Here is a 13,441-nt window from a genome sequence, read left to right on the forward strand (position 1 = left end):
GAAGGATGAGGAAATGATGACAATAAAAATTTCTGAGTGAAATATCCCTTTAATACCATCCTAACACAAATACGTCAAATTAATTTAGTCAGTTTTACAAATTTAAGTGGATTGAACATAAAACTATTACATTGTCCCCTCAAAAAACGTAAGAATTCTGTCGATTTAACTCATTTTAAATGAGAAATTTTAACAACACAGCAAAATTCATTTGTTTGAGTGTGATTGCCAGTTTCATGCAAATATCTAACATTATCTTTCAGATACTGGAAGGCAAACAACACAACACTAAGATGTTTGGATATTCCCTTGCTGGAAATATGGACCTGGATCACAACTCGTACCCTGATCTGGCCGTGGGGTCACTTTCTGACACAGTTTTCATATACAGGTACCAAAATGCTAAATGTTCATGCTAAACGTACAATATGTACGATTGTTTCATTAAAGAGTATCCAAAAACCGCTAGAAGAGTGCTATGTTTTGCTGACTTATGTACTTGCATTGTCCTAATTGTTTTGAAGGATGTTCAAATCCATAGAAATTATCAATTTTAACTAGTGAGACGAAGCGTGTGCTGTGTGTTCATGCTAACAACGTCACACACCCACCATTTCTGGTTTGGTTTTCTAGAAAACAGCAGCAAGGCTTTAATGTGTTGTGTGTTTTATTCAACTGCACAGAGCAGCATTATAACTGATGCCTGAAATGTATTTAGTCTGATAAAACAGAGCTGCTCCTTCTCCGCATGATCAAAAGCTGAAGAACAGGAAGTGGTGGACTGTGGCATAATAAAAGCCCCCCCCTGTAGTAACTTCCGTCTTCTTTGCAGGTCCAAAAATGTTATCAGCATCAAGAAAGACATCAAGGTGACACCGAAGGAAATTGACTTGACGAAGAAAACATGTGGCAACAGTATTTGGTGGGGAACTGCTTAAACACACATTACTTACAGTTGAAGTCAGAATTATTAGCCCCCCTGTATATTTTTTCCCCAATTTCTGTTTAACAGACAGACGATCTATTCAACACATTTCTAAACATAATAGTTTAATCGAAAACAGATATTGACTAATATTGGCTAATAATATTGACCTTACCATGGTTTTAAACATTTTAAAACTGAAAAAAAAAGACTTTCTCCAGAAGAAAAAATATTATATGAAATACTGTGAAAATTTCCTCACTCTGTTAAATATAATTTGGGAAATATTTGAAAAAGAAACTGCATAACTGCAACTGTATATCTGTGCTAGACATCATAAGTGTACCATGTTTAGATATTAACGTGTGTTTCTTTACAGCTTGACAGTGGAAGCGTGTTTCTCCTATAGAGCAAACCCCGCAACCTACAACCCCAAGATCAGTGAGTGCTCTCATCATCTATTAGTTTAATATGATTTTATCTTAAGGTCTATTCACACCACAGACCATAACTATAATGAGATCTGTGATGATCAAAATCAATTTCAAGATGTTTGTTCAGTCAGTAAATGATTAAAGTTTTTCAATCAATTAGAATCTATCTGATCTCAAAAAGCTTTAGGATTTAAACATGGGTATAAATACAAGCATATAATATACACCAAGTATATTTAGTGGCACTTTTTTTTTTTACTATAGTAACATTTTTTTACACTGTCTTTGTATCTTTCCACTATAACCAAACATCTGTGATCGATTAAGTAGTGAAAAATCTTCTCTCGTTTAACCGTTTCGTTGTGCGTGCGCGAGACCTGTCAACACTCCCACAGACAGTCTCACGTCCTCTGCAGATCCAAAGAGACGCTCCTTTTTGGGATATAAAAAATTTGAATAAATCTAAATCTCCTAAAATGCCCGGGATTCAACCTTTGCTTTCTAAAGCTGTGATTAATTGTATGCGTTTTTGCGTTACTTAAGCCTTTTACTTAAGGCTACTCTCGCTTGGTTTCACAGCTGACTGCACACGCACTGACACGAGAGTGAGAGAAACATTAAATAATTCATTTATTTAATCTAGACGACACAGAAAAACTTTACTATATACTCAGAGGATGAAATAACTGGTCTGAATATATGTACGTTATCAATAATGATTAGTCAATGCATTTGCTTTATTTAAACAATCTACAAGTTTTAATCTTGTAATTATTATAATTTTTAGAGATATTGTCTGTTTTTAATTCCTTTTTCTGTCATTTATTTCTCTTTTGCTGATTATTTTATTAATTTGATGATGTTAATATATTACATAGGCTATATATATATATATATATATATAATGCTTTGGCATTCAAGTTTGCTTTGAACTTGAAAGAGAGAGAGAAAGAGAGAGAGAGAGAGAGAGAGAGAGAGAGAGAGAGAGAGAGAATTTGAATTTTCAACACGCCTTTAATAAACATTTTAAAGACATTATACAATCAAATGTTACACATAAAAATTAAAAACAGCCTAATAAACCATAAACTCTAAATTTTCATCACAAATTTGACATAAAACTCCTTTGTAACACCAAATTTTTTCAGAACACATAAGATCACCCATTGTTTTGTAATACTGGAAATCAATTAAAGTTCTGGATTTCACCAAGTAAAAAAAAAAATGTTTTTAAACAGCCACTTGAGTTTTGCGAAACTTGTATTTTTCTAGTGTCATATATTGCTATTTTTGCTTGACCCAAAAGAAAATTTAATAACTGACAAAAAAAACGACATTTACATGTATACTTATAACCACAAATAAACGTTTCCATTGAAAATGTCTCGCCAAAACAAACAAACAAGTTAGATAAGACCTGAAAAAAGGAACTAAGCCTGTTACATAACATAAAAGCATGATATAGGGTTTCACGTTGAGAACAAAAAGGACATTCATCACTATTACCTGGATTTATAATTGAAACAAACGCATTCACAGCTATGGCACCATGCAAGATTCTCCATTGAATAGAGAGAGAAGAGGAGAGAGAAGCAGATTTTACCTTTACCTGTGGGCCACATGGTCACATAGCCACATGGCTCCTGAATGGTATCACAGTAATAGTGGATGTTTTTTTATTTCAACAGTTCTTATTTTTTCCTTCACCCATTGAAAAGAAACAGCATAAAACATTGTCACAATAAATACAATTATTGTTAAAAATTCAATTATGTTTTGTTTGTCGCTCATAGTTAATTAGATAACTAATGTGGGTAAAGGATGTGTTTCAATTTGGCTACCACCGCAAGTCTATTTCAAACCTGTGGGAAGCACTGAGGTCTTTATATTTCTTTGTTTTCCAGCCATTTCCTGCACATTTGAGGCCGAGTGGTATCGCAGGAAGCTCGGTCTGCCATCTAGAGTTGTGTTTCTGGACAAAACCGAGATAGATCAGGACTTTCAGTCGACCGGCATTCTGGAGCTGCGAGGACAGAACAAAAAAGCTTGTTATAAAACCAAACTCCGATTACAAGTAAATCAAGCTTTTAAGTCATCTGTGATGCAGAAATGATGGCAGATTTGTGTGTTTTGTACTGTGAAATTCATACAATACAGTACAGATACAGTTCAAGTCAAAATTATTAGCCAAATTATTGTATATTTTCAAATATTTGCCAAATGATGTTTAACAGAGCGAGGAATTTTTCACAGTATTTTCTATAATATTTTTTCTTCTGGAGAATGTTTTATTTTGTTTAATTTCGGCTTGAATAAAGGCATTTTTTTATTTTTTAAACACCATTTTAAGGTCATTATTATTAGCTCCCTTCAGCTGTATTTCTTCGATTGTCTACAGAACAAACCACTGTTATACAATAACTTGCCTATTTACCCTAGCTTTACCCTAATTAACTTTCCCTTTAAATGTCGCTTTAAGCTGAATACTAGCATGTTGAAAAATATCTAGTCAAATATTATATGCTGCGATCATGGCAAAGATAAAATAAATCAGTTGTCAGATATGAGTTATTAAAACTATTATGTTTAGAAATGTGTTGAAAGATCTTTCCGTTAAACAGAAATTGGGGAAAACTATACAAGAAGGCTAATAATTCTGACTTAAATTGTATTATGTCAACTGTCTTCGGCCTTAGCTATCATTGATGAAGAGTTGTTGACTGTGTCTTGGCTTTTAGGACGGCATCAGGGACAAACTCAGAGCGATTCCCATCGAGGTGTCTGTGGCCATTCAGAGCGCTAAACGAGGCAAACGCCAGAGCTCTCTGCCTCAGCTAGTGCCAATACTGGACTCCACAGTGCCCAACAAGACCCTCACTGAGGTACGTGTGCAAATTACAGTCGAAGAGGAGTAGTGCATTTTAACCATTGTGTACTGTTCAAATTGCTTACCCTTTCGTTATGTTGGGGGCTGTTTTTGCCCTATCGACTTTCATTATAATGACATTTTTTGATTGCAAAGCCATGACAGCATATAATCATGCATGCAGGGTGATTTGTCCTATTAGGAAAAGGTAAAATGTGTCATTTTTATTGGTAATCATCAGTTGGCAGCAGCACCCTAGGCTAGTTTTTAAACAGCGGATGGAGCAGATGGAGCTCTAGGCTCATTTTTTTGACGATGCTCTAGTGTAATTTTAAACAGCTGACTGCTGGCTAGTTTTAAACAATGGACAATGCTTCAGGCTAGTTTTTAAACGCTAGAAGAGCTGTTTATAAAAGCTGACAGCACTCTAGGCTAGTTTATAACAGCTGACGGCACTCTAGGCTAGTTTGTAACAGCTGACAGCACTCTAGGCTAGTTTATAACAGCTGACGGCACTCTAGGCTAGTTTATAACTGCTGACGGCACTCTAGGCTAGTTTATAACAGCTGACGGCACTCTAGGCTAGTTTATAACTGCTGACGGCCCTCTAGGCTAGTTTATAACAGCTGATGGCACTCTAGGCTAGTTTATAACTGCTGACGGCCCTCTAGGCTAGTTTATAACAGCTGATGGCACTCTAGGCTAGTTTATAACAGCTGATGGCACTCTAGGCTAGTTTATAACAGCTGATGGCGCTCTAGGCTATTTGTAACAGCTGACGGCACTCTAGGCTAGTTTGTAACAGCAGACAGAACTCTAGGCTAGTTATTTAAAAGCTGACGGCCCTCTAGGCTAGTTTATAACAGCTGACGGCACTCTAGGCTAGTTTATAACAGCTGACGGCACTCTAGGCTAGTTTATAACAGCTGATGGCACTCTAGGCTAGTATATAACAGCTGACGGCACTCTAGGCTAGTTTGTAACAGCTGATGGCGCTCTAGGCTAGTTTGTAACAGCTGACGGCATTCTAGGCTAGTTTGTAACAGCAGACAGAACTCTAGGCTAGTTATTTAAAAGCTGACGGCCCTCTAGGCTAGTTTATAACAGCTGATGGCCCTTTAGGCTAGTTTATAACAGCCGATGGCGCTCTAGGCTAGTTTATAACAGCCGATGGCGCTCTTTCTACTTGTTTTATACCCCAAGCTTATGCATTTAGTTGTAAATATTGAAACAAAACTATTGAAAAGCAGCTTACCTCGTAGTGGATGTGCTGTTGGGTTTTCGAGCCGAGGTCTTTTCTGTGGCATTTGGTTATTCGGTTGCTTGGACTTGGCCTTTTTGTCTTCTTCTGCCTTGACCTTGTTCTTGTCTTTGTCCTTCTCTTTGTCCTTTTTCTTCTTCTCTTTTTCCTTCTTCACTCTTTTTTCACATTGTCATTATGGGGTATTGTCTGTAGAATGTTGAGGAAATAAATGAGTTTAATCCGTTTTGGAATAAGGCTGTAACATAAAAAAATGTGGAGAAAGTGAAGCTCTATCAATGCTTTCCGGATGCTCCCTATATATACATAAATTGACAAAATGTATCAGGTTTGGTATGAGCAGTTGGCCACATCCAGAAAAACGAACAGCTCTCTATTGCCCTCTGCTGGACAGAACATTTTCTGTTGTAAACTGTAATCCTAGGGTTCATCACTAACCAACAGATAGCAGCATTCTACACATACTACAGTCCTTTCAGGAAATTTTAATGAACACAGGCTCGCAATGTGCTTTGCTGTCTTAGGTGAACTTCCTGAAGGAGGGATGTGGGACGGACAACATCTGCCAAAGCAACTTAAATCTGCAGTACAGGTTCTGCTACAGGGAGTCCAAGCAGGACATCTTTCCTCCTCTGCCTCTGTGTGTACCTGCAGTACATCACACACACACACACACATTACTTATAACAGTCTTACATAATATAAGTATTGAACACGTCGTGATTTGTCCTGGTTAATATAATTCTAAAGGTGATGTTGCCATGGAATTGACACAGATTTAGGTAAAAATCCAAACACACAAAACAATTCAGAAAAATGAGCGACACAAGGAGAAAGTACTGAACTACTGAAATGTATTTAATACTTTGTATAAATGTCTTTTTTTGGTAATGACAGCTTCACGAAACCTCTTGTATGGAGAATGGAGTTGCATTTTTCTTTAACAAAGTCTAAAAATCCATTTCTGTGGGTCTTGTTTATCAACTCTGATATTTAGTTCTTATTTTCTATTGGGTTCAGGTCAGGTGATTGGCTGGGCCATTACTGCAGCATTATTTATTTTGTCTTGCCGAAATGCATTGTCTTGCTGAAATGTCCACCCTTGTTTCATCTTCATCATCTGGCAATGCAAAAGTTGGACTGAACCAGATAATATGAATTTACATTGACGAGGGGCAGATGCTCAATAACACTGAGAGATTTCAGCTGCTGTCTGGGCTTTCCATATATTTTTACACCTTCATTTCTTCATGTGTTCAATACATTTTCCACGTGTAATTTTGAAGGTTAACATGGATTTACACTCATGAGGGATAGATGCTAAAAAACTACTAAGAGATTTCAGCTGCTGTCTGGACTTTTCATATATTTTTACACCTTCATTTCTTCATGTGTTCAATACATTTTCCCTGTGTAATTTTAATTCCATTAATATACATTTACACTGATGAGGGGCAGATGCTGAAAAACTACTGAGAGATTTCTGGACTTTTCATGTGTTTTTACACCTTCATTTCTTCATGTGTTCAATATTTTTTTTCCCCTGTGTCATTTCATTTTATATTTCATCTCCATAACTGATTTGTTTTGATTGAAACCAACATCTGGTGAAAATCTCAATTCAGCAGCTCCTTTAGAAATGTATTTTCTAGGAAAAGTCAAAACATTTTTCAATACTTATGTTACCTGTTGTATATATACATGTGCTAAAAGGCTGGGGTGCCCTAACTTTTTCTTATGAATGGCCAAAAGCTAAACTTGATTGAGGCTAGTGGGCCGAAGGTAAATATAGTTGCTATGTTTTATTGTCTGCAATGAAATACAAGTCAAAGCCAACTTAGAAATTACTAATTTATTGACTAACACTTAAAAATAACAAAAAAAATATTGTTTTATATTAACTGTTAAAGCATTTTATTTACATTTTATAATGAACTTATTGCAGTAAAAACAAAAACAATCTCATTTATAACAGAACAGTTACACTAGTTTTTGCCTTGATTTGATCACCAATGTCTTCTGCATAGTACTCTATCAGTCGACAACGTTGACATTATTAACAATTTTAAAAAATCTTATACCACAACTTTTAATTGAAACATTTCATTTCGGTTTGCTATTTTTGTAGCGCAGCAAAAATTAGAAATGACGATCTCTGTCCAAGGCATTCGCCCCAACCCCTTCCATCCTTCTCACGCTCTTCTCAGATGGGATGGTGGGCCAGATCAAAGGTTACAATGGGCCAACTTGGCACACGGGCCCTACTTTGGGCATCTCTGCTAAAAGGGATAACATTACACACACACAAACACGCATATGTAAACAGCCCTTCCCTGCTGTCTGGACTTTCCATGTGTATTTACACCTTTATTTCTTCATGTGTTCAATATTTCTCTTGTATAAATACATGCGCCATGATAGTCTTTGCTATGAGGGATAACAGAAAGCTTAAAGTGACTAGTGAGTATGAAAGGTTGTGTGATGTGCTGAACTGTGTTTCAGGGAGAACGGTGTGCCGGTAATTTCTCTTAGTGATCAGAAGGACATTGCTCTGGAGGTCACGGTGAGGAACAGGAATGGAGATGACGCTCACGAAGCCAAACTCGTCAGCCATTTTGATGATTCTCTCTCGTACTCTGGATTCAGATCTCTGAGAACTAACGTAAGTGTTTTTTTTTTTAAAGCTTTCTTTTACAGAAAACAATATGTTTTCCTTCATTCAGGATGGACCTTTGTTTGGAAGTTGGGCAACTCTCACGTTATTTTAAAACTGTTCATTTAACAAAAACGTTGCTGCTATAAACTTTTTTCTAGGTTTTTTTTTTTTTTTTGGTGGTGGTTTTAGTAGATTAAATTGATCAATTTTACATTGATTGGCCAGAGTTTCCAGGTGTCATGAAATTTCGTGAATTTTCTGGATTTTAAAAAGGTCTATTCTAGATATTAAAAGTCATGAATTTTTAATATATTTTTGCACTGGTCATGGAATTTCAGAAATTTTTGTTTGTCACTTTAAATTGTCAATTTTTACTATATTTTGTATGTTCTAGTATGTTCTAAGGCTAACATGTCAAGATATTCTATATTTTAAGGGCTTTGTCTCCAAAATTACCATTTTAAAGACGGAGTGTTACAAAGTAGATGACAGAAAGCTGCATCTAAAGTTGGTCAAATCACTATTGAGCTAGCAAATATGTATGGGAACATTTGATTGTAAGTACCTCAGATTTAGTTTTTTGTTTTTAAAATCTGAGGGCTGTACTGTATCCATTGATGTTCTGTAAAGTCATGCAAAATGATATTAAATCTAAAACCCATTGTTAGTATTCTAACATTATTTTAATGTTATATTATTAATATAGATGACAACAGTGGTCTGCTTTTTTGTTTAATAAAGGTCATGGAAATTCAGCGTTTTAAATCAGTGAAAGTTAGGGAATTTTATATTTAAAGTGAGAACCGTAAAAGGGATAGTTCACCCAAATGTTTGTTAATGTTTTCTCACCATTTCCTCCCAAGTGGTTCTAAACTTGTGCGTTTTTTGTTTTGTTTTTTAAATACTATGAAAGTGCTATGAAAGTACTATGACATTCAATAGCTAACATTCTTTAGTATATCTTTGTGTTCAACAGAAACTCAAACAGGTTTGAAACAAGGTCAGTAAATGATGACAGAATGAAACATTTTAGGATGAACTATACTCCATAAATTACGTTTTCTTTTGTTTTTGCAGTCAATCACTCATGATAATCCATATTTTCTCTGAAGTTTTAACAGTAGTAGACTCTAAATGTAAAGGTCTTTAAGGCCGTACTCACACTAGGTACAGTTGCCTCGAACCGGGCCAAAGCACGCTTGTCCCTCCTCCCGTCTCCCCCGACGGCCCGCACTCACACCACAATCGGGCCTCGGCACGCTTACGTCATCGCTGCTGCGCTGTTCAGTGAGAAGCGCTCTCTCACTCAGCAGCACAGTGGAGATTTCTCTAGTTATATCGTTTCAATCGTTTGATATGCAGTGACATGCAGTCAAATATTTCACCAAACAGTCCTTAGGGATGCGTGGACACGCAGTCAGATATTTCGCCGAACAGATCCGCCACTTTTAGCGCTCAAAAACAATCATAAAGCCCTCGTGCTGCTGCTGCAGGAATGAGGAGGTCTGCTGAAGGCGCGCAGCTGTCGTGCAGTGAGGAGTTCTCGTCTTTAATAAACTACGGCAGTTTGCGTTCACTGAACAGTAAGAATGATTAATAAATCCAGAAACAGACCCTTAAATGTCACGTCTCGCTTTCAGTTTCGGGCTTTGGCGCGTTTTGCACTCGCACACAAGCGTACCACGCCAGGCACACCTCTTCCAACTGGGCCAGGGCCGGCCAAGTGAACCGTGCTTGAGCCCGATTCAGCGCACTTACACTTCTCAAACGATCCGAGAAACGGGCCTGGGCACGGTACGGATGGCATAGTGTGAGTAGGCCCTAAGAGTAACCCAGCAGTACAACTAACCGACAATCCACCTTTTTTATCCTGTAGGACAAACATGTGATCTGTGCAGCCAATCAGAATGGTTCCCTGGCAGACTGTGAACTGGGAAACCCTTTTAAACGGGATTCAGAGGTCAGTAAACCTTTAAATATGCCCTTATTATTTTAATTTCCAGCAATAACAATTTAATAAAGTTGGGGTTTTTTTGTAGGTAACATTCTACATCATACTGAGCACAGGCAAGATCTCACTCGAGACCAAAGAAGTCGAGATTGATCTTCAGCTGGAAACGTATGTCTAAAAACACTTGATTTTAATATGTTTGATATATTAGTGTCAACGTCACCAGAAAGCTTGTTTAAGTATGATGAATGTATGTTGAAATTATTGCTGTCGCCTAGAACGAGTTCGCAGGAGGGTCTGAGCAAAGTGAAGGCCAAAGCCAAAGTGGTGATTGAACTGCTTCTGTCTGTACAAGGGTGCGTATCATCACTTTATTTCACACCTTTTGGGTGTCTTGGAAAAATCGAAGCAGTTTTGAGATATTTTTGAGATCTTAAGAGGAGACTTACAAGCGTCTGTTTCTCAGATGTAACAGAAATAATAGATTTAATGGGATAGTTCACCCAAAAATTACATATTTTTTATTATTTACTCACCTTTCACTTGTTCCAAAACTGTTTGATTTCGTCTCTTGAACACAAAGGAAGACATACTGAAGAATGCTGGAAAAAAACATTGACTTCTATAATACAGTGTTCAACAGAAGAAAGATAAAAAGTCCCAAACCCCAGGCTTATTGGAAGTGTCTGTCTCAGCCTACATTTTTGCGAAACATTAAATACGTTACTCTGGTAACTTTTCATTTCATGTTTCTGATAACAAATCCACTAGAGGGCGCTGTGTACATTTTTGCGAAGCTGAAATACATCACTTAGTGTTTACTCTATTGTACATTTTAGATACACATCCTTCTTGTGCGTGTCCAAGAGAAGGCAGAGCTTGTCATACAGATCACCGATCAAACCACTGACCTAAACCCTTCCCTAAACCCAACCAATAGTGTTTTCAAAAGCAAACCCATGTAGCTTTAACTTAATTTAACATTGTTTTTATGTGGAAGCTTGCTTCACCGCAGGGTCGTTTCTAGAATTCTTTGCACCTAAGGTGAGAATATTAATGTTCACTATCATACAATAATACTGTTTCAGCCTTTAGGGTTCTTCAGGGGTATAGCTAGTTCAAGCCCTGCTGTATCTAGCATGTAGGTGTCAAACTAGAGGGTTTGCACTTACAGACAGAATTTTAGCTGAATTATTTGCATCCTCTTCAAAAAATTCGCCTATGCCTAGAAACAGAACTGCTTCATCGCACTCAACAACCGTACCAGATGAGCTACTGAGCAAACTGGCCGTGCTTGAAACGTTTTTTTTATGTTTATTTGGTGTCGTGCAAAGAACTACATGAAAATAATCCTTTAAGTAATGGATCAAGTACATCAAGGCAGGTGCTATTGCAGAATAAAGCCCGACAGGCTTATCGGCAGCCCAACACAAAGCAGACTGAAGCCCTTTTTTCTGCATAAAAAACGCCTGCATGGGCTTCATCCTGCCTATTACACTGAAACTTGCCACACAATGTACAAATTAGACTCAAAACATTGTTCCGAGGTGTAATAGATTATTAAATCTTAAATTAAAGGCAAAGCTGACAGAAATGGAAACGGCTGAATGGAGCATACACTAAACTACATATTATTCAGTCACAAGATGGCGCCACACAGTCAAAAACAGCCATGTAGTGTTTATTTCACTAGAAACTGCAATCAAATGTATTTTAAAGGCTGTGTTACATTCAATCACTCATGTTTGTATCTGATTGCTGTGTTTTCTTCTGGTTTATCAGGGTCGCCAAGCCCTCTCAGGTCTATTTTGGAGGTGAAGTCAAAGGCATGAGCGCTATGAAGAAGGAGGAGGAAGTCGGCAGCTTGATTGAATATGAATTCAGAGTAAATACTACAAACATTTTTAATATGCCTTTTTAGAAATCACTTCAGTTGTTTTTTTTAAATCTGATTTTTATCTTTTTCGCAGGTGATTAATTTAGGAAAGCCTCTGAAGTCTTTTGGAACCGCTTCGCTAAACATCCAGTGGCCCAAAGAAAGTTCTGTGGGGAAATGGCTGCTGTATCTGATGAAGATCAACACCAGAGACCTGCAGTTAGTGACCTGTTCACCCGAGAGAGAGATTAACCCTCTAAAACTTAGAGAGGTACCAGATATATCCTAGTTTGCATCTGAATGAATGTCGTCATCCATTGTTTTTTTACAGTTGAATTACAGTTGAAGTAATTATTGTGAAATTTTAATTATTGTGATTAAATTATTGTGAAATTTTCATTCTTTTCAAATATTTTCCCAAGTGCTGTTCAACAAAGCAAGGGCATTTTATTAACAGTATTCCCTTTTATGGTTTAATTCGGGAAAAATTAAGTTAAGTTGAGAAAAATTAAGTCAATATTATTAGACTTTTAAGAAATTAAGTTTTCTGATTGGCTAAAGAACCAAACACTGTTGTCCAAATGACTTGCCTAACCTGCCTAGTAACTAATTTAGCCTTTAAAATACACTTTAAGCTGATTACCAGCATCTTACAATATAACTTTGTAAAATATTGTGTACTGTCATGACAAAATAAATTATTATTATAATTAGTTATTATTATTAGTAGTAGTAGTATTAGTTATTATAAATTAGTGTGTGAAAAAGTGTACATTTTAGGAAATATTAGTAAAAATAGTAAACATTTCGTAGAAGCGCTAATACATTTGTCTTTAAATTTATACAAACCTGCTGAAAAAATCAGCTTAAACCAGTCTAGGCCAGTCAGCCATTTCCAGCCTAGTTTCCAGCCATTTCCAGCCTGGTCTTAGCTGGTCAGACTGGAAAATGACCCGCTAAAACAAGCTTGACCAGCCTGGTTTTAGCTGGACATAGCTGGTTTTGGCTGGGCTCCCAGTCTGCCCAGACTGTTCAAGCTGGTTTTAGTTGGTCATCTCCAGCTAAGACCAGGCTGGAAATGGCTGGAAACCTGTTTGGAAATGGCCAAAACCCCTCTAAAACTACACTGGTTGACCAGCTAAAACCAGTCAACCACCTTAGGCTTGTTTAAGCTGTTTTTTTCAGCAGGGAAAATGCCCCTTAATATGCTGTTTCAAAGTTTTACTAATTTTGTTTCGGATATCTCCTACAATAACAGTCTGCTTTAAGAATCCAGCCATTTAAATCCGCCCTTCTGAGAGCCTGCTATGATTGGTCAGATGATTTGTTGTGATTGGTTGTGAGCATGGCATTAGTGAAGCCAAGCATGTGTGTCTTGAAAACAAGAACCGTTATGTGTAGCTTTAATGCTATTTTACATAAAAGCATCTACCATATATGTAAATTTACAGTGTTATCGTTCAGCTGAAATA

General features: G+C 36.9%; 1 protein-coding gene across 2 annotated transcripts in view; it reads left to right on the top strand.

Moving 5' to 3' along the window:
• Positions 1–13,441, top strand: part of itga6a (integrin, alpha 6a) — a 58,746-nt gene that overhangs the window by 34,032 nt on the left and 11,273 nt on the right. For both annotated transcript variants that reach the window (XM_005167411.6, XM_005167409.4), the window contains exons 9-20: positions 264–391; positions 833–922; positions 1,305–1,366; positions 3,264–3,433; positions 4,098–4,241; positions 6,011–6,126; positions 7,989–8,148; positions 10,019–10,102; positions 10,182–10,261; positions 10,372–10,449; positions 11,876–11,978; positions 12,064–12,240. In XM_005167411.6, the coding sequence (XP_005167468.2) occupies positions 264–391; positions 833–922; positions 1,305–1,366; positions 3,264–3,433; positions 4,098–4,241; positions 6,011–6,126; positions 7,989–8,148; positions 10,019–10,102; positions 10,182–10,261; positions 10,372–10,449; positions 11,876–11,978; positions 12,064–12,240 (1,392 nt within the window). The remainder of the gene's footprint in view (positions 1–263; positions 392–832; positions 923–1,304; positions 1,367–3,263; positions 3,434–4,097; positions 4,242–6,010; positions 6,127–7,988; positions 8,149–10,018; positions 10,103–10,181; positions 10,262–10,371; positions 10,450–11,875; positions 11,979–12,063; positions 12,241–13,441) is intronic.

This window comes from Danio rerio, chromosome 9 (assembly GCF_049306965.1).
Source record: "Danio rerio strain Tuebingen ecotype United States chromosome 9, GRCz12tu, whole genome shotgun sequence".
NCBI lineage: Eukaryota > Metazoa > Chordata > Actinopteri > Cypriniformes > Danionidae > Danio > Danio rerio.